This window comes from Lynx canadensis, chromosome A3 (genome assembly GCF_007474595.2).
Source record: "Lynx canadensis isolate LIC74 chromosome A3, mLynCan4.pri.v2, whole genome shotgun sequence".
NCBI lineage: Eukaryota > Metazoa > Chordata > Mammalia > Carnivora > Felidae > Lynx > Lynx canadensis.
In genome coordinates this window covers 85,237,559-85,259,028 of record NC_044305.1, presented here as the reverse complement: position 1 = coordinate 85,259,028, position 21,470 = coordinate 85,237,559, and the positions used below count along the sequence as shown (strand labels likewise).

The following is a 21,470-nucleotide window of genomic DNA, read 5'->3' as shown; positions in this document are numbered from 1 at the left end:
GAGGCCAAAAGCTTAAAAGAAATCATTCTAGGAAAGAGAAAATCAGGGGTTGGCAAACTTTTCCTGTAAAGGGCCAAATTCTACTGTAAATACTGTGGCTTGTCAGGCCAAGAGGCAATATCCTCAACTCTTAGGCCAACTGTTCTTTCTAAAAGGCTTTTCTAAAAGGGTTTTTTGTTTGCTTGTTTACATTTCACATTTTAAAACTTAAGAACCATCCTTAGTACATGGCTCCATACAAAAACAGCCTGGATTTGGACCCAGGGCCATAGTTTGCTGACCCCCGGATAAGATTATAATGATCATACAAATCAGTGCTTATTAAGGGCACCACTATAAAACGTTTGTGAGCTGTTTAAAGTTGACTGAAAACCGTGCTGCTCCCTAGCTTCTAAAATCCAGACAGGCAGGGCCGGGTGGTAGGGAAGCCAGAAACGGGGCTTCAGGAGACAGCCAGGACCTCGCACGGCTCTCCGGGCCCGGCCGAGCCCCCTGCCACACTTACTCGCAGCAGCGGCCCGCGGCCGATCACCGTCTCCCCGGGCGCCAGGGCCACCCGGGGGCCGCCGTCCTGCGGTTGCAGCTCGAAGCCCCCGGACATGGCGGCGAAGACTACACCCCTTGGCAAGGAGACGGTCCCCGCAGCCGTTTCCGCCTTCCATGGACACGCACAGGGCCTAGGCAGGCCATCGGAAAAATGCAGGGGGAGGGGGAGCACAAGCTCCGCTCGGGGGTGTCCAGGCCTGGCACGGCAGGAGCTCTGGCGCCGCAGCAGGAGCCCCGCCTCTCCTCTCCGGCCAGTGACGCGCTCCGGGATTCCTCCAACACTCCGCCTCAAAATTATTTTTTAAAAGCCCCGGCTAACCACCCCACCACCCCGCTTTCTCACCGCCCACCCGTCACAGGGGATGTCGGGCTTGTAGTCCGTGGCGCCCTCCTTCTCCTCTCTTGCTGAGTTGAGACGCCCAGATAAAACTACCACTCCCAAAAGGCAACGCGCGCTCCTCTCTACGCCTGTGCGAAGTCCGAGTCAGCAAGGCGGGACTACAGTGGGCGGAACTGGAGGGACTATGGCGAAGGATTCGAATTCCGGAGGATTTAATTTGCCGGAGAAGCGACCGCGGCCCTGGAGGTAGGAGTTCCCGTTGACGTCTGGACGACGCAGCCTCAGCTCAGTCCCCTGGAGCTGCGGTGACAGTCAGTGCTGACGGTTGTTATTGTCGCTTTTTTGTCATTGCTCCGTGTTCTTTGGACTCGGGCAGCTGCAGACTGCGCGAGATCCTCAAGGAGGGCACTCAGATGGGATGTGGAGTTACCTGCGGGGTGTGTCTGCGCCGCCTCTCGAGCCCTCCCTTCCTGTGACACCTGAAAGGGGGGGCGAGCTCTTCCCTAACTCGAGAGATAATTCAGCAAAGTTTGGTTCATAAAGAATGGGCAGAAGAGGGATAGTTTTCCAGGTATCCAGGCAAAACTGGCCTTAGAAGAAGATGCCTAGCGGGAATTTAGGAACCTCACCGAGGCACCCCCCAGCTGTTAAACTCAAAAATTCGTTTGCCTCCTGGGAAAGAACTGTAACGAGAGGACGCGTTTTATTCCCCAATGAGATTCTGGGAGAAGTAACAAATGTTTAAATGCAACAGTAACGTTCTCCACATTAATGTGAGATTTTTTTTCCCCCAGAAATACAGTAGTTCGGCTTTAGTTTGTATTGATATTGAGAGAGACGAGCTCCTGATAAAAATTTGCTCTTGACTCATGAACTTGTTTCTATCAGTTTGCTTTCTTACTTCCCCAAAACTTCGAGAGGAAGTCCTAATGTCTGTTGAACACAGACATCAAAATTCTTACTATAGCTAATTTGGATCATAAACAATCAAACGAATGGGAGCAATTGTGGCCTTGAGAAGTGCAGAAACATAGGTAAGTAGCATGTTTAGAAAGGGGAATCATTAGCTGAGTTAAAAGAAGTATTTAGCAAACCCTTCTTCCTGCACTGTAACCCACCCCCCCCCCATTATAAAAGGAAGTGCAACATGGAGTAAACTGATTTTGAGTAATCTGAGCTGTCTTTATATGCAAAAATAGCTCATGCTTTCAACTGATTTTGGAGCCTAGACCATGCACTTTAGGTAAATTAGCCGAAACTGGACTTTCAGTCTGTAATTATATGCTATACCTAACTGAGTTATAAACATTGTTTATAATTGCTGGTTACTGTTGCTTTATGGCCTCAATACCTAGTGTTCTTCATTCATAATTATGCATGTAGGATACCTTCAAGAGGCCATTTCTAAAACACTGATCTAATAACTGAATTGAAAATTTGAGGCTTTGTGTTGTTATAACCTGGACTTCAACCTCTTTTCCACTGTGTCAACTGTGAGCACCTACCCATTAGGTACAAGTAGATAACAATTATCATATAAACTACAAAAGTCCATCAGGGTTGTGGTTAAATCACAAACTGTAGATGAAGAACTTAATGACAAGGCATCAATTCCCACAGACAAGTATTTAGGAGTTCAAGAGATTGAACCATACACATTTTCAAAAGTATTTTCAGCAAATGCGTGGAATCAAACGTGTTCCCACAATAGTTATTTCTACTACTAAACTCAAAGTATAGTTTGTGAGGTATCATTTCACTTTTTTAGATAATGTTCTTTGGGAGCAGAAACATAAATGTTTAGAAACAAACCCATTTACCAAAAACATTTAAAAAGAAGAGAAGTAGGGAGCGCCTGCATGGCTCAGTCGGTTAAGCGTACAACTTCGGCTCAGGTCATGATCTCCTGGTTTGTGGGTTCAAGCCCCACATCGGGCTATATGCTGGCAGCTCAGAGCCTGGAGCCTACTTCTGATTCTGTGTCTCCCTCTCTCTCTGCCCCTCCCCTGCTCACACTCTGTTTTCTCTCTCTCTCTAAAAAATTAAAAAAAAAATTTTTTTAAAGGGAAGTAACATGTGTTGAGTGTCTCCTATGTGCAATTTAGGTGAAGCTAGATGGTTTACACATTATCCCTGTTAATCCTTGTAAGAACACACAGGAAAGGAGCATCATTGGCCCCATTTTACAGATTGAAAACCTCAAGTCATGAAAGTTAAGGTTCTTGTAATCATACCCAAAAAATATCTGGCTCAGAGTAGGTTCTATAGTCTGATCTGAAGAGACTGAGCGTGTTTAAACTTTGCCTTTTAGGTTACATATGTGGATAATTTGCTAAAACATCAAGCTATGCAGAAAAGCCTCAAGAGGAACAATAATTCAAGAGTTTCTGGCATAAAATTGAATTCTGTGGATGCTGAGAAGGAAAAGAAAGAGAGTCAAAAGACCTTTGTTGAACTGTTGCCTCCAGAAGTCACTTTTAAAATTTTCAGTCAGCTGGACATTCGGAGTTTGTGCAGGGCTTCCATAACTTGCAGGAGCTGGAATTACACAGTAAGAAACAGTGACTCCTTATGGAAACCTCATTGCTTGACCTTAAGAGCTGTGTGCCAAAGAGAAGTAGACGATGATCTAGAAAGTGGATATTCCTGGAGAGTAAGTTTAGTCTTTGAAGTCTGTGGTGTGCTTGACAATATGGTGATAGGTTTGAGCCAACTCTGCCTTCTGCACAGAGGAGGTAGGATTTCATATACAGAGTGACATACAGAGTGTGTTGGCTTTTGGCCTTGAAGTTGAATTAGTATTTTCCTGCAAACCACATCATCCCATCCATCCTTTTACGTTTTTTAAATACTAAATTCAGGCATATTCCTCTGTTAGCTACTTCATTCCACCTTTTCCACAACTCACAGCAAACTCTGTGGCTCACTCTGTGTGTATACACATATACGTACACCCACACCCACCCCTAACCCACGCACATATGCTTACCACAAATGTAATAGTAGATGTGTATATCAAAGTAAATATTTAATCTTCTTTTCAGCCCTGTCATTCAGCTTCTCTAGTTTTAAACAAACTCACTGACCAACCACCTACTCCATTTTTTAACAATGATGATTTACCTCTTTCAGGTAATACTACTGAGGAATTACCAGAAGAGTAAAGTGAAACATGAATGGCTAAGTGGCAGATACAGCAACATATGTTCTCCTCTTAGCCTACCAGAAAAAATCATGTACCCAATGGATGTAGATACATGGGGGGAAATTCTAGAAGCAGAACTGGAAAGATAAGCTGAAAAATTACAAACACATCTTGTAACTTTGAGAGTTTAAAACTAAAATGACTCTTAGGTTTGTTTTTTTGTTCACCTTTTTAATGTTTAACATTCAAAAGAAAATATTATAAAAGTCCAGCTTTGTTTTTATTCTGCACTTTCATAAAAATTCTGGCTTTACTGTAATGCAGAAAAATCATGATATGTTATTTATGTAAGAAATACTATACTGATAGAGTGTTTTAAATGTATTGCTTCATGTATTTATATTAGTATATTGCAGTACTCTAATGACAAACGAGTTTGATTGGTATTTCCTGCTTAATGGTAATTCAAAAATTCAGGAAACCATATGAAGAAACTGATTAGTGATTCATTAAGTAGTAGACATAACTAGGCTTATAACTAGAAGTAGATATAATTAGGAAGACTACCTAAAATGAAATTAATAGTAACATGTTGAAATGTAGAATATAATGTATATTTTGATAACTTTGAAATGTCCATTTCAGTGGCATCAGATTGAATTGTGAAACACTGAGCCCATTTTAAAATGTGCTAAACTTGTGATTTAGTTTAAAATTAATCTGACTGGAAGGCTGAAACTTGTGAGATCATGATACCCATTACTTGCCTACAGACCTGGAACTGCTCTCAGGGACAGCCATCAGCACCGCCACACTGTTTTTCTTGGCAAACGCTTTCTAACAGCCTTACAGCACCACCTAGTGTGCTACTTGTAGATAACCAAGGCAAGGGACTTAGATCCTTTTTGTTTTCCCCACATTTAAAAGAAAAGAAAACATGAAAAAAAAAAAAAAGGGGGGGAGGAGAAGAACTGTATTATTTTAGAGTACGCTATATACCTGACTTGTTTAAATTTATAGCTTTCCAGGAATCTTTAACTTTTGTTTTTCTTTTTCTTAAAAGTAGATGGTATAGTACTCACTATACCAGATTGTTCATTCTGAATCTGTGGTCAACACCATAGTAAAAAGTGTCTGTGAAACATTTTAGTCAGTATGGCATTTTCTTCTTAAATTGTGCTCTGTGGCACAAAAAATAAGAATCCGGGAAACCAGTATTTAACAAATAGGCACAATATTGGAAAGATGCCTTACTCTATGCAGATTCCTTGTGTTGGATCAAGCAGGTGAGGATCTGTTGGAAGGAACCTTAAAGACCAGGCATCATTCTCTAGGACTAGTTGACAATCCCTTTTAGAGGAATACCTTTCAGCCACCATTAACTCTCTTCTTGGCAAACTCTTTTGTAAAACTTATTCTCTGGACCTGGAAACCATCCCTAGATTACACCATTCTGGATTAAGTGGCCCTCGTTAAGTAAGGTTCCCATAGTTCTTTGTACATACCATTCTCAAAGCTGTCTACTACATTAAATTGTCAGTCTTATTTGTCTGTCCCCCTTGCCCCCACTGCCGCTTTGGACTATGAGATTCTTTTTTTTTTTTTTCTTTTTTCCTAGTTTATTTATTTTGAGAGAGAGAGGTAGAGACACAATCCCAAACAGGCTCCATGCCGTCAGCTCAAAGCCAAATGCGGGGCCCTATCTCATGAACTGTGAGATCATGACCTGAGCCAAAATCAAGAGTCAGATCCTCAACTGACTGAGCCACCCAGTCACCCCAGGACTGTGAGCTTCTTAAAGGCAGGGACCATTTATTTATTTATGTGTTCTCAAAACCTGGAATATAGTAGCTTTTCCCTAATGATTTGTTAAATTATTCCTATGTTATTTATTTTAACCCTACCCAGAATGTATAATAAAAATAATTTACATTATCATTAGTGGACAAAACTGTATTGAAATGCAATGTAAACCTGTAAGATAGATGGGATGCTTACTATTAATGCTAATATATGAATGATTGTTTTAGTCTTCTCAAAAGCTATAAGGGAAAAATAAGGAAATAGAAATGTTTTCTTTTATGTTTTTGAATAAACACTTGAAAATAAACTTAACCCAAAAATATCACTTACTGTAATTATTGGGTCACTCCAGTGAGTTTTCAGTAATACTTTGCAAGCTATATGAACAATCTAGTTGTTTTTAGTACCGTAACATTAAAATAATTTTTTATATAATAAGCTATAAGCTATGATCACAGTCTACACAGAAAGTAAAGTTTGGAAACTTAATGATAACTTTTATGGTATGGTCTTAGAATGAACTGTACATTTATCAGACCGAGCCATTAGCATCTGAGAACATGAGTGGGTGGAGTAGAATGGAGAGAAGACATACTCTTACTCATAGATAAAATAACATGTTACATATACACAGTTTGTAAAAAAGGCAAGATTATTGGAATAGAATATTGAGTTTCTAGTTGTTTATTATTTAATCAGTTCAAGATCTAATATATATTTTTTTTAATTTAGAAGTTTTTCTTTAGTTGCTTCTAGCTTATAACACAATCTTACTTAAGCCAGGACATAATCATCAGTAAAAATCTATATGAATATAAACTTCAGATCTTAGAATACTCAAGTATATAAAAGCCTAATTTGAAAAATATACCCTAACCACTTTAATTTCATCTTTGCTTTGACTTCATATAATATCTTCTTTCCAAAACTTCAAATACCCTAATAATATTAACAATGAGCAGTAACATCAGGAAGTGGATTGGGAAGAATAGATGGAAGAGCAGAATTAAAAGACCAAAATCATCAAATAGATTAAATTAGATCAACAATGGACAAAGTTGGTGAATTATAATAGCTAACATTTGTTGAGTGCCTACTCTGAACCAAGCACAGTGCTAATGCGGGGGATACTATTACTCTATATCCATATTATGGATGAGGAAACTGAAAATTGGAGAATGATCTTACCTATCGGTTCATCACCACTCCCCAGCACCTCTATGAGTATGTAACATGTAGTAAGTGCTCAGTACATTTTTAATGAATGAATTAAAAGCTTATCTGAGAATGAGTAACTCGAATAAAAAAGCCAAGAATGTTCCTCCAACTTTTTATTTTTCACTTAAAAAAAATTTTTTTAAGTTTATTTATTTTGAGAGAGACAGAGGCAAGCGGGGTAGGGAGACACAGAATCTGAAGTAGGCTCTCGGCTCTGAGCTATCAGCACAGAGCCCAAAGTGGGGCTCAAACTCAATGAGCCATGAGATCATGACCCGAGCCGAAGTCAGATGCTTAACCAACTGAGCCTCCAACTTTTTATTTTGAAAAGATTTAAACACACAGAAAAGTAAAAATACATGACAAAAAACTCTTATGTATATACTTCACTTAGACCAGTTGTTAACATTTCCACATTTGTTTTATTTATTACTTATTTTAACTGAAGCATTTGAAACTAAGTTGCAGACATAATACTTTACCACTCAATATTTCAACATGCATCTCTTAAGTACATTCTCCTATGTGCAATACCATTATCACATATAAAATTTTTATATTGATTCAATAATATAATTTGTAATCCCTATTTAAATTTCCTTAATGGCCTCAAAAATATGTGGATTTTTTTTTTTTCCAATTCAGGATCCAAACAGGGTTTCGAATGCATGTCATTTTTTTATGTCCCCTTAATCTCTCTGAACCAGAAGTATCCCTCTGCCCTTGGTTTTCTTTTTCAGGATATTGACTTGTTGGTTGTTTGTTTTTTTTTTTTAAGTTTATTTATTTATTTGAGAGAGACAGAGACAGCGCAAGTGGATGGGGGGCAGAGAGAGAGGGAGAGAGAGAATCCCAAGCAGGCTCCATGCTTCCAGCTGCAGAGCCCGACACAGGGCTCAGTCAGACCCACAAATTGTGAGATCATGACCTGAGCCAAAACCAAGAATCGGGAGCTTAACCAACTGAGCCACCCAGGTAACCTGATTTGTTGGATTTTTTAAGAATTCTGGTTGGTTTTCTTACAGAATGTTCTGTAAATGATTTGTCTGATTATCTCTTCATGATTTGATTCAGGTAACACATATTTAGCAATTATACTACATAGATAAATGTAATATGCTTTTTAATGCACCACATTAAGAGGCACATGTCTGTGTGACCAGGTAAGTCTGATTATTTGATTGAGGTGGTAATCCTCAAATCTCTCCATTCAAAGAATATTTTCTTATAGAGTCAAGATTTCTTTTTTCAAGAACCCATTTCTAGAGTATTCCCTGTTGACTAAACCCTATGCTAAATGCTTTATAACAATTTCATATTCCATCTTCATAATTAGACTTTCAAAGAACACAGGAAATCATCTCCAAGTTATTTTCCATATCAACATAAGGAGATGCAAAATCACTATTTAAACCCAATTCTCTTTGATTTCAGAGACCAAGTTTTTAACCACTAGAGTAGAGCACGTTTTATAATTTTGACAGTCCTTACATTAAGGCAACATAAAGGACTAAGACTAACAAGGAACACCTCCCGATACAAATATCTAGAAAATCAATATCTAGATGAAATCAGTATTAGATGTATAGAACTTGACATTTATGCTAATAGCAGATCGGGCAATTCTGACAAGCCTTCCTACTTAGGACAACTTGAAAACTTAGGGCAACAAAAATTAATTCCCTGTAGATAGAGTTAACAAATAGTAAAGAAATATTTCACCTTTTAGGATGAGCACTGGGTGTTGTATGGAAACCAATTTGACAATAAACTTCATATATTGAGAAAAAAAAAATATTGGACCAGTGTCTGGGGAAAGAAAGAGAGCCAAAGAGGTAAGTCCATGATTGAGGTTAATCTTGCCATGGAGCATTTGCCAATTTCTGCAAGACCAACTGAGAGATGAATACATTTTTGCCTTGTTCCTTACCTTCATGGGATACTTTCAGTGTTTCTTTATTTCAACATTCTCCTCCAGTGAAAGCATCCCCATGAAGGTAAGGAACAAGGCACAAATGTCCACAATCTCCATCTCCATTACTATTTCACACCATACTGGATGCATTAGTCACTGTATTCATTCAAGGGGAAAAAAAAAGTAGAGGCATAAGAATTGGAAAAGAAGTAAAATTCCACTTGCAGGTGGTATGATAATATATCTGCAAAACCCAATAGAATCAATGATAACACTAATATGAACAAAATAATTCAGTAGTCAGCAGGCTACAAAATATATATAACTATGTATATAGTTATAGGACAATATATAATAATTATGTAATTTAGATTAATCACATCAAAGGAATATCCATTAATTTCAATTTTTATCTAATACTTTTATTAACAATGGATATTGAACTTTATAAAAGGAGTGTTTGGCACCTGCAACTTAAGTTATACACCTAAGAATTTTTAAGAACTTTACAAATATTTTGTTATAATTCTACATGCTGTGACAATAGCTTCTTAGGTTGCTATAACGTGCATTTTTTCTCACATCCAGAAAACCAACAATATTGAAAATCATATTTTACAGCATTGAAAAATTTGATGAACAGGCTAGCTTTCTCCCTTCAAATTGTCTTATAATAATAATAATAATATCTTCCGATGATTGAGTACATTTTACATGTACTTGAATCATATAGTCTTGAAAGTTAGTTTTTTATCACTAATTTTTTGAAATGCAAAAATTGAGACTCATGGAAGCAAAGTAATTTGAGTAAGGTCAAGCAGCTTGTACCTGGAGGAAAGGACCCTGACCTCAGGACTGGTTCAGGAAGCTGTTTCTGCTACACCATCCTTGAGACCTAGTAAATGCTAATCAACTGCCAACAGAGGGAGCAATACTTCTATTGAAACTGACAAGAGCTTGAGTGTGGGAGTTCCACATTTCAGCCATGTTAGCTGATTGGAAAATCTCAGACTGAGTCAGAATTTGTACAAACCCTTTTGTTGTAAATGACAGAACTGAAACTAGTCCTGCCCATCTTCTGGGCCTTTCCAAGAAGAGAAGACTGGATATAACTTAAAAATCACAATCAGCCTTTCTAGCTAGAATGTTAAGATGTCAGGGAATATAACCCTCCAATGAAGAGAATTCTTATCCCACTCTGTCTTTCATTCTTGTCTCCACCACCCAATAGAGTTCTATCTATGTTTCCAAAGGCACAATAAAGAACATATGAATTCAGTTTTGCAGTTTTTTTCCCCAAAAAATATGTCCACATCATTATTCTGTGCAGATGTTTTTACATGAGGGTATTATTTCATTGTCCACAGGTTTGCTCTCCAAATTTTCAGCTCAGTGTCCATGGATGCTATAGTTCTATGAGGTTGAGCTGTTAGTGTGAGTATATTCTTCTAAAGTAACGGATGTGAGCTCTGAAGTTGACTTCAACAGCTTAGAATTAGACATTTATGGTTAAACAATCTTAAGTGTCAAGAAATTTCTCACCCTTTTACCAACCTTGTGGGTAAATTCTATGCCCTTATATGAAGAGACTATAAAAAGAATTCACCCAGAGGTGAAGACTTTTCTAGAATTATGTTTTTATTCTTTCCATTTGAAACTCATTTGGGCAGAAAGAGTGGGTCAGGGGCCTTGAGGAGTTGAGCAAGGCAATCAAAATTCATGTGCAAGATCCCATTTCACTTAAAAATAAACCTGTCACATGTACATTTTGAAATACATCTCCTGGATTACACATCTTATTATATATACAATATCTACATCTCAAAATGGAAAGGAAAATGTGCTCAAGTACAATGTATAATTTCATATCACTTGTTTTGGATTCTATTTTACTGACCCTGCCTAAAGTATGGTATATTTATGATATTGGAGTCACCACTCAAGATTAATGCCTATGGATAATAATTGCTACCCTAAGGTAAATGCTTACCATGTACAAGATACCTTTCCAACAACCATTAGGGACAGTCCATTCCTGCATCTTCCCCTTATTAACTGTGTGGGCAAGTTATCTATGCCTTAGTTTTTATCTGTAATATGTTTACAAAAGGATTCATCTCATAGAACTGTTACAAAGATCAGCAGTCATGTTCCATCTCCTCATATCCTTTTCTCTGCCTCAGCTACTACTTATCAACTTTGTCTCTATAAATTTGCCTATTCTTTTCACTTAAGTTAATTTTTACAAATTTGTGAAGTAGGGCTTCATTCTTCTGCATGTGGCTCTCTACTTGTCCCAGAACTATTTGTTGAAAAAAACTGTTCCTTCCTCATTGAATGGTTTTGGCACCCTTGTTGAAAGTCACTTGACCATAGTAGATGCATGGATTCATTCTGGACTCTCAATTCTATTCCATTGATCTATCTACTCTTAACTCCAGTACCCCTTTGTCTTGATTACTGTAGCTTTGCAATAAGTGCAATTGGGAAGTCTAAGTCCTCTAACTTTGTTCTTTTTTCAAGATTGTTTTGCCTATTCTGAGTCTCAAGAGAATTGTTTTTGTTTTTTCTTTTAACCTTACCTTAACTGGGGGATTTAAGGAAGAGAGTGAAAACTGTCCCAGAAAAAAAAAATACTTCTGAGTGATTGGGCTGTCTTTTCTGCCAATTTCAGCATGGAGTATATCTCTTTTGTAGCTAAAGTAGCAGAAGGCATTTAATAATACATTAATAGTCAAGATATATTGTTCCTCTGGTATTTTCTGTATTATACAGTACAGTATAATAAATAGTATCTAATAAATAATAAATTTGTGCAGTAACAAATAGGAACAGAGATAAGGCAATAGAAATATTAATATTGGTTAGTGGTGATGCTCCAGGCTGATTACTTCCTGTTGATGAACAGGCCTGCTGTTGGCATTAAAGAGACACTTGAGAGACTGCAGACCCTGGAAATTCGGGCCATCTCTGCCCTTAAGAAGTTCTGCTGAGGACCCCAACCCCTGGGAGTTACTTTAGCCCAGAGGTCACTCTGAGTTACTCATGTGACTTGTCAGCTTTGTTTCTTTTTAAGTAATGGGAGCTTATTTTTCCAGAACTTCATTCCACAAATACCCTGGGATTTGGAGTTAAATTTAGTAAGGTTTAACATTTTGATTTTGTGCACTTCCCCCTTTAGTCTTTTGTCACCTCTCTATTTTTATTCTCTGTATTTATCCTTCAGCTTATTTATTTTAGCTTCATTTTTACTTTTCACCCTATCTATTCTTGACTTCACAGTGTATATTTTATCCTTTTTCTATCCTTTTTTTATTTAGCTCTAATATTTATCTGTAATCCTTGTCTCTTTAATTTTTTAGTTATAGCCCTTTTACTCTTTTCTTTTTCTTTTTTTAAACCAAATCTCTTACTTTACTTTTCTGAATTATTCTTGGCTCCATCCTGGTTTAAAAAAAGAAAAAGTCTTACTTTTTAAGGATCCATATAGTGTTTAACCTTCCCCTAAACCCCAAATGGAATAAGGCAAACTCATTCTTCAAAAACCTACTTCTGTGTATTTTTAATTGGATTTGTGTTCATTTTTCATGGAATTACTAAAAGCTCCTTTCAATGTGTGAGTTTAGTGTGTGAATTTTCTTTTCTCTCCTCCCTTTGTGTTCCTTTTAGGGCCAAGGAGTTCCTAAAGAGTCATTTGATTTCTTTAAATACAAAAATACCTAAACGGCAAATGCCTTCAAGGCCCAAGCTGGCAATAAACAGGAATGTAGCAAGCTGAATATAAGAAAAGTCAAGTGAAGAAACATAACCAAACATGCCTTATTTTTTAAAAATGTTCATTTATTTACGTTGAGAAAGAGAGAGCACGTGCTGGGGAGGGGCAGAGAGGGAGACAGAGGATCTGAAGCAGGCTCCTCACTGTCAGTGCAGAGCCTGAAGCTCGTCTCAAATGCACAAACCGTGAGATCATGACCTGAGCTTAGGTCAGGCGGTTCACCAACTGAGCCACCCAGACGCCCCCAAACTTGCCTTATTTTTACAGAACTGTGGCTTAAGCACACAATCTCAAACACATTCATATAATACTGGAGGTTTTATTTTGAAAATGAAATGTAATACAAATTGAAAAATATAAATATTGAATTATCCTGAATATTGTCACAGCTATTCTGATACAACTTGTATACTATACACATAGAAAAGTGTTTTTCCTTTATTTAATTCGTGTACCTGACCAGGTGTCCCTTACAACCTTCCTCCTGCAGCAGAGGAAAGGTTTACCGTTCAATCCATTTCAAGCCTTAGACCAACCCAGTAACATAAAGAATTATTAAATATCAAACTTTTGAGAAAAATGCTCATTATCTTGTGTTTCCATTGCTCTCTGCCCTGTTCTCCTTCAAAATGGTGAAGACACTGGGGGCGGAGGATTCATGTGGTTTTGCACCAGAAGTCATATGACATTTATTCTTCTACCATCATATGATCTTGTGGCTGCTGAAGCATAGTTGGCTGGTACTGTCCTGGGCTTTCTACTGGCCTCTACTGCTGACTTACATCTGTGCACACATGGGCTTTTCTCCACTGTGTCATGCTAATCAGGCCTGCCTTTGGATATTGCCTGGCTGTAGACCTGACCCCCCCAGGTGTCCCATGCAGTCTCACAGCCAAGTAGCTCCCCCTTCAATATCTGCTGTGGGGCAACCTGCTCCTACCAATGGCAGGCCTGATGAGAAGCCCCCTGGCTCTCAGTATGGAACCAAGAGAGGCTTGGTGTCTAAGTGAGAGCTGCTCTCTTCCTGGCCACACCCAACAGCTCTCTAGGCTATGTTGGTTCACCCATATTGACACGGAGCCTCTACACAGGAGTCTCCTCCAGAATCTTGACCTGAGCGCAGGGAAAGCCACTCTCCCTTCAGTTTATCTGACTTCCCATTCTCTACACCAAGGGCCAAAGATGGACAACCACAACATACTTCTACTCCTCCTGATTCTCTCTCTCTGCCTTCTCCCACAACCCCAGAAGTAGAATGGGCAGGTTTTGACCACCACCATCCCTTTCTGTGCTCTAGCCTCCCCAGCTGGCTGTCCCAGCAGAGTCTCTCCTTTACATAAACACTATGATCTCAGTTTTAAAAACTTAGAAAAACCTAAGCCCTCTCAGTCTCCCATTAACTGAATTTTAAGCATATTGTCTTTCTGTAAATCCCAAAGAATGCCGAGAAAGGAGTATTACCTTATTCTTGCTCTCACATTGCTTCCGTAACAGATCCAAATCTCCTCCAAGGCTAACCGGGAAAATGGTCATGAACTTGGAAAGGCACAACAATAACTTTTCTTTAAATATCACCACTGTTAAATTACGTTTTCCTTTTTTAATTGGTTACTTCTTTTTTTAAATTTTTTTTAATGGTTATATTGATTTTTGAGACAGAGAAAGACAGAGCATGAGCGGGGGAGGGGCAGAGAGCAAGGGAGACACAGAATCCGAAGCAGGATCCAGGCTCTGAGCTATCAGCACGAAGCCGGACACAGGCCCAAACTCATCAACCATGAGATCATGACCTGAGCCGAGGTCAGACGTTCAACTGACTGAGCCACCCAGGTGCCCCTTAATTGGTTACTTCTTTAATTTGGAACTAAAATATCATGGATTTTCTTCCTCACTAAGCTGTCCTTGTCAGGTTTGCATTTCTTGTTATAGTTTGCAATGCGGAATTTAGCCTTAAATCATTTAGGTAAGAAAGAGATCTATTTTTATTCATAGTGAAATCAACTGATCACAAATATAGGTACTTGCAAATATGGATACAGTCTTTGCACCATGGTTTTTATACCTAGATTTACCATTCTTAAGATACTTGTAAAATTCTGCTCTTGTGAAATCATTTTATTTCTTTTTTTTTTTATGCTCTTAATGAACTGAATTTGGTAACTTTCCTTTGTAGCAATTTTCCACAGTATCAATACTCAGTTAGATGGTAAAAAGAATAATCTTAGCTCGTTTTCATAAATTTGAAATCAGAGAACTTTTTGAAATGTAGTTCTTAGCTTCACAATTACACCTTATACTGTGATTTCTATTTTTGGAAACTGACTTCAATGTAGCAAAGTGGGTCAGATTATTTTCCACCAGTTGAATTTCCTCAAGACACTATTTCATGAAGAATGAGTAGATTACTATATTTATGTCACCACCTATGAATGCCCATTCAAGGTTATATTCAGTGTGATGAGTGGAAATGTCAACCAAATGACCAAGTCTTTGATCTGAGCTTGCTGGTTATCTAAGGCAGGGGTTTTTTTAATGGCATAAAATAAGTTGGTTGTTTTGTTTCATTTTCACATTTCAAACAATCTCTTCAACATTTTGCAGAACGAACCCATTCAATTGCTGCTACCACATCATGGGGCCAATTTATTAAGCAGAGCATAGGACTGTCTGGGTGTTAAGCAATGGGGCCATATTTAGTTCACAGCAATACATCCATAGTCTTTTCCATATTTGATTTTAAGGACAGAGTATTCTTGATGACTCTTTAATGAATATCTGCATGCATTGTATCCTTGCAAAGTATTTTGCCTTTTAATTTAAGTTTCATAACAAGTTCAGCATTAACACCAACCATACAGGAGCATAATCATTTTGATCATCTTACACTAAAAAATTCAAGACTTCTCACAGCACAGGGTTAACTAGATAAGGAAGAGATCCACGGATTAAGCCCTGAGACACTCCATCATTCAGAGGCTGAAGAGGATGAAAAGGAGCCAGAATCTGAGAAGTGAAGTAGAGGGAAAACTAGGGAGTAAAGTGAAATGCTTTAAGGAGGTTGGGGGATCGATGACATCAGATGCCACTGATAGGTGAAATAATAGGGTGATTGTGACTATTGATTTGAACTATGTGGAGGTCATCTAAGTATCCAATAGGTTGACAGATGCAATTCCTTGCATATATAAATCTAACTGGAGATACTGTTACTCAGGTATTTAAAAAATGCCAGAGAACTTATAGAACACATTGCATAGAAATTTTTACTCATATGTGGTATTCTCTTAAATGGTCCTATATGACCTGGACTCTGCTGATGCTTTGATCTTACCTTCAGTACCTTTTTCTACCTCCCACTCATACTCTGCTTTTGCCATTCTGGCATCCTTGATGTTCCTCAAGCATACTGCCACCTCAGGACCTTTGCACTTGCTGTTCTATCTGGAATGCTTTCCCTCCAGATATCAATATGGCTCACCCTCTTCCTTTAGGTCTCTGCTCCAGTGTCATCTTATTGGAGAAGGCTTCCCTAACTACCTTCACTAAAAGAGTACTACTGGCCACTGACCCTCAACTCTTTATTCTTATTAGCTGAACCTTTATGCAATAACTATTACCACGTTATAATTTATCTATTTTGCAAGAATATAAACTCAATGAGATCAGGAGCTAAAACAGTGCCTGGAACATAGTGGTTAATTAATAAATATTTCTATTGGATGTTAATTAAATAAGTGAAATGAGGGGCGCATGGGTAGCTCAGTCAGTTGAATGTCCAATTCTTGATTTCAATTCAGGTCGTGATCTCACCATAGTGATATCGACCCTGTGACGGTCTCCATGTGGAACGGGCTTGGGATTCCCTCTCTCCCTCTCTCTCTGCCTCTCTCTCTCTCTCTCTCTCTCTCTTTCTCTCAAAATAAATAAACATTTTTTAAAAAATAATAAAAACAGGGGCAACTTGTTTACTCAGCTTAGTCAGTTAAGCTTCTGACTTTGGCTCAGGTCATGATCTCGTGGTTTGTGAGTTCAAGCCCCACATCAGGCTCTGTGCTGACAGCTCAGAGCCTGAAGCCTACTTAGGATTCTGTGTCTCCCTCTCTCTCTTCCCCTGCCCCACTCACACTCTGTCTCTCTCTCTATGTCTCTCCCTCTCAAAAGTAAATAGTTTTTTAAAAATTTTAAATAATAATAATAAAATAAATAAATGAAATGAAATGAAATGAAATGAATGAAAAACAATTGGTCAGAATATTTTCACAGTAACTAGTTGCAGCATAATTATTTACTTCCCAAGAAGGGTGAGAACACCAACTTTTGTTAGGGGACATATTTTTATAATCTACAAGGCAAATGTCTTACAAATACTCCCACACATATACTTTTATCTAATAAGATATAAATGGCTACATAAGAGCATTCTCTTCAAAGCAGTAGTGTATTCTTTCCTATTCTCTGAGTACCCTTCAGTAACAACTGCTTCTGAAGTTTTTGACTTCACTTTGAATGAGTAAGAAAAATATATACTATAGAAACTTTTGTTAATAGAAAATCACACAGTAATGCCTATATATGACTTTAAATTTACTTCCAGTTTGAATCATTTGCCTAAGTTAACTCTTTAATAAACTGTAATTACTACATTTTCTTTCGAGGCTTCACTTTAACTAACCCTTCTATTGATTTTAGAAATTTCAGTTTTGAGGCACCTGGGCAGCTCAGTCGGTTGAACATCTGACTCTTGATTTCAGCTCAGGTCATGATCTCAGGGTTGTGGCATTGCTGAACATAGAGCCTGTTTAAGATTCTCTGTCTCTCTCTGTCTCTCTCTCTGTCCCTCTCTCTCTCCCCCTGAACCCTCTTCCCTGCTCATGCTCCCTTTCTTTCTCTCTCAAATAAAAATAATTTAAATAATTTCAAAAATAAAAAGAAATTTCAGTTTTTTAAAAAAACTTCAGGCTTTGTAAGAGAAAGTACACAAGCCATTCAACCAATTAGTATTTGTAACTGACATCCAGGTGTCCAGATGGAGTAGAGGAGATAAATGGATGCCTTCACTTGTGTGCGCTTTGCCATATGCACAGACACCACGGACTTTGGAACAGCATTCCTGGCACCTTTGAAACACAAGAAACAAATCAAGTAAGGGGACATTTGCATCTTTGCTGACTCAGCTGACAACAACAAGAAACCAGTCCCCAAAGGCAAATGCACATGAAGAGTGACTATCTAGAGAAGGTGGGAGGGAATCAACTGGAAAGGTATTTTTCCAATTTTTTATAAGACTGGGGGCCCTGAAGTAGCATCCACATAGAGAGAGAGAGAACATTCAGTACTGATGCATGAACGCATAACGATAGCCACAGAAATGTGTGCAAAATGTACAGGTAACAGGATAGCATTCCACATATTAATACACGGTTCCTATGTCAAGTTATAGAACATTCCAGCATCCTACAAGATTCTCTCCTGCAGGGGCGCCTGGGTGGCTCAGTCGGTTAAGCGTCCGACTCCGGCTCAGGTTATGATCTCCCAGTCCATGGGTTCGAGCCCTGAGTCAGGCTCTGTGCTGACAGCTCAGAGCCTGGAGCCTGTTTCAGATTCAGTGTCCCCCTCTTTCTCTGACCCTCCCCTGTTCATGCTCTCTCTCTCTCTCTGTCTCAAAAAAATAAACAAACGTTAAAAAAATTTTTTTTAAAGATTCTCTCCTGCAATTTTACAGATTTTATACTATGCCCCCAAAAGTGAACAATATATTCTCCCTTTTATAAACATTAATTTTGCCAGGTCTTAAACTCCACATAAATGGAATCATGCAGTATGTAGTCTTTGGGGGCTGGTTTCTTTCATGTGGCATCCATGAGATGAATCTATGCAGGGTAATAATTTGAAATATTATCAGAAGCACTTTTTATTCCTGGTAATTTGTATTGCCCCCTTAGCCTCTTCAGAGGGGTGAACAAAACCCAGCCACCAAAAAAGGAAACAGTGTTCAGATTTTAGTTCCAAACTAAGCTTTGATACTTATTTTAGAGATAATAGTTATGAAAATCGATGTTTTAATTAGCAAGTGCTAGGTTTTACTGAGAGAAGAAAGGAATTTTATGTTCACTTGGGCCAAAGCTATAGGACCAGATAGAGTTCATTTGAAAGTTAACTAGACACTAAGGAAATATATGGGTAAGATATATATAAGAACACTTCCTGAAATACAGGAAAGGCTGTTTTCAAAAAATACATACTAATTCTGCTTGAAGTTAGTGACTCCACTTCTTGCCTATTGGTCCCAAGACACAAGGAATTCAAATGCCCAGGTGGCAGCAACAACTTGCAGTTTAGTGGGAACTTTGCTGCTCCTTCTAGCAAGAATGTGTTCCCTGGGGATGAGAACCTCTAACCTGCAGAGTCCAGAGTTGCAAGGACCAGTAGCCCAAAGTCATCTGGTGGGTTATTGGGCATGGCGGTAAGTAAAGCTACTCCTGCATCTACCCATTGGTTCTCAGACACAGTATCACATAGAGGTCTCTGATTCAGTTGATAACACCACGTCCTTGGTGGTAGTCTCCATCTTTGTGGAGTGTTGCTCTGAACTGTCACTTCAGCTGTGCTTTCAGTAGGCCATTCCAATGTTCTACCATTCTAGAAGTTTCTAGATGGTACCATATGTCATAGGACTAATGGACCCCATGGTAACAGGTTCATTTCCTCACCTCCCTCATTGTGAAATGAGTCGGCTATTTGGATGCTATGCTGTATAGGGTCCCATGCCTTAGATCAGGCACTCTATAAACCCTTGGATAGTGATTCTGGCTGAGGACTCTGGACAGTAAAGGAAAATTCACACTCAAAACTGACATCTATTCCTATGAGAATAAATCATTGGCCCTTCCAGGATAGAAGGTGTTCAATGGAGTCAACTTGCCAAATGACTTGTTAGCCTCCTTGAAGAACAGTGCCATACAGAGAGCTCAGAGCATCATGCTCTGTTACTGACAGGTTTCGCATTCCCAGGAGGAAGTAGCTAGATGAGCCTTGGAGAGTGGAAGTCTATACTGTTGGCACTAGGCATAGCCTCCATCTCTGCCACTGTGACCACTCTATTCATGTCCCTGTTCTGCCAGTTCTAGAGTAGACCAGGAACTGGCTAACATCAAATAGCCAACTAATTTTGGGGTGAATGCTTTTTGCGGGGTATTAACAAATGATACAAACACCTTCAGACTTCAGGCCCACTCCCATTACGTCCATACGCCACTACCCCAGACTTTCTTGTCTATGATCTTTTTCTTTTTTTTTTTTGTTTTCATTTGAATGAGATTGTATTGATTTTCATATTAGTTTCTGAGCATACAAATGTTCCAAAGATATTCTGCAAATATCACAGTAATATGCCTAATACATTTTAAATGATAGGAGAATTTTTTAAAAAGGTGGGTTGAATAATACCATAATTAAAAGGCACACACATATACATACACACATAAACACAAACACCTATGTATGTGTTTTACCAGATAACAATTAATCATATAATGTAGATTTTTAAAAATAAGTCAGGGATATCTAAAAACAATATAGAGCCATGTTCATATGAAGTATAATTCTGTAATAAAATGTAGATAATTGTTCAAATGTTTCTAACTAGTAAGAATTGAGAAAGAAGCAAATCCAAATTTCGGGAAAAAAATCACTTTTAATAGCCTTTCAATGTGATATCTAGATTTTAAAGGGCACAGTAGAAACTACCTCATGTAGATAACATTTTTCTTGAATTTTTCAACATCTGTGGAATTTCCTCACTTTGAAAAGATCGTGAAATTATAAGATCAAATTAACATTTATATAATTTCACCAAACTAGAGGTCTATGTTCACTAGCTGGAATTATAGAAGACTACTGTGTGTGTGTGTGTGTGTGTGTGTGTGTGTGTGTGTGTGTGGTGTAAGGGGTGTTTGTGTGTGTTTGTGTGTATACACGTATGCATGTAAATGTGTCTAAAAAGGCTTTATATCAATGTAAAAAATATACAATGAGACTTATATGCTACTCTTTAGTGATGCAGTGATCATTGTTGGATTTAATTTAATAAGGTTAAATTATTTATTATTATTGTATTTTTGCTCTGGTATATGTGTCTATACACATACAGAAAGCTCTTAACTTTTTTTCATGCCATGAACCCCTTCAGCAGTCTGGGGAAAGGCGGTGAACCAGCCTTTTTTCACAATATTGGTTTAAAATGTCAAAAATAAAATACATAAGATTACAAAGGATATCAATTATATTGAAATGCAATCATCAAAATATATTAAAAACCTAATTTATATGCTTCTTTATTAAAGCATGACATGATGACAGCTAGTGGTGTGCCTAAAAGTTTATGGCAGTGGGAAACATAAATGGTACTTTGAGATACTGGTGACGATTGTGATGCAATATCAAAATATCTGTGACATCTATTGTTCACAATGTCACAGGTAATGCTAATACCACTGTGAAGTGCTCACTACTTTCAAAGTGAAAAGAAACACTTAATTTCATTTAGCATTCCCTTTATTTTTTTTTAACGTTTATTTATTTTTGGGACAGAGAGAGACAGAGCATGAACGGGGGAGGGACAGAGAGAGAGGGAGACACAGAACCGGAAACAGGCTCCAGGCTCTGAGCCATCAGCCCAGAGCCCGACGCGGGGCTCGAACTCGCGGACCGCGAGATCGTGACCTGAGCT

At 38.3% G+C, this 21,470-nt stretch overlaps 2 protein-coding genes and 1 long non-coding RNA gene across 5 annotated transcripts in view; 2 read left to right on the top strand and 1 right to left on the bottom strand.

Moving 5' to 3' along the window:
- Positions 1-872, bottom strand: part of APLF (aprataxin and PNKP like factor) — a 96,400-nt gene extending 95,528 nt beyond the window's left edge. The window contains exon 1 of one of the 2 annotated variants that reach the window (XM_030310735.1): positions 506-872. In XM_030310735.1, coding sequence (XP_030166595.1) covers positions 506-601 — 96 coding nt within the window. In that variant the 5' untranslated portion in view covers positions 602-872. The remainder of the gene's footprint in view (positions 1-505) is intronic. The other variant, XM_030310734.2, reaches the window with a different exon arrangement.
- Positions 873-1,043: 171 nt separating this feature from the next.
- FBXO48 (F-box protein 48) lies at positions 1,044-6,159 on the top strand. 2 transcript variants are annotated; one of them, XM_030310736.1, is made up of 3 exons: positions 1,044-1,132; positions 3,198-3,539; positions 4,019-6,159. In XM_030310736.1, the coding sequence occupies exons 2-3, from the start codon at positions 3,234-3,236 to the stop codon at positions 4,178-4,180; spliced, it is 468 nt and encodes a 155-aa protein (XP_030166596.1). In that variant the 5' UTR covers positions 1,044-1,132; positions 3,198-3,233; the 3' UTR covers positions 4,181-6,159. The 2 variants fall into 2 exon arrangements, with proteins under 2 accessions (XP_030166596.1, XP_030166597.1); XM_030310737.1 differs by lacking the exon at positions 1,044-1,132 and adding an exon at positions 1,200-1,920.
- Positions 6,160-8,850: 2,691 nt separating this feature from the next.
- LOC115510664 lies at positions 8,851-19,204 on the top strand. The gene is made up of 3 exons (XR_003967793.1): positions 8,851-8,887; positions 17,761-17,884; positions 19,106-19,204. It is a non-coding gene; the product is annotated as an uncharacterized LOC115510664 (long non-coding RNA).
- Positions 19,205-21,470: the final 2,266 nt, after the last annotated feature.

Excerpts from the sequence above, each read along its gene's own strand:
- FBXO48 (XM_030310736.1), top strand. The coding sequence starts at position 3,234 with ATGCAGAAAAGCCTCAAGAGGAACAATAATTCAAGAGTTTCTGGCATA. Across the intron at positions 3,540-4,018 it reads AAAGTGGATATTCCTGGAGA|GTAATACTACTGAGGAATTA; the intron begins GTAAGTTTAGTC and ends TACCTCTTTCAG.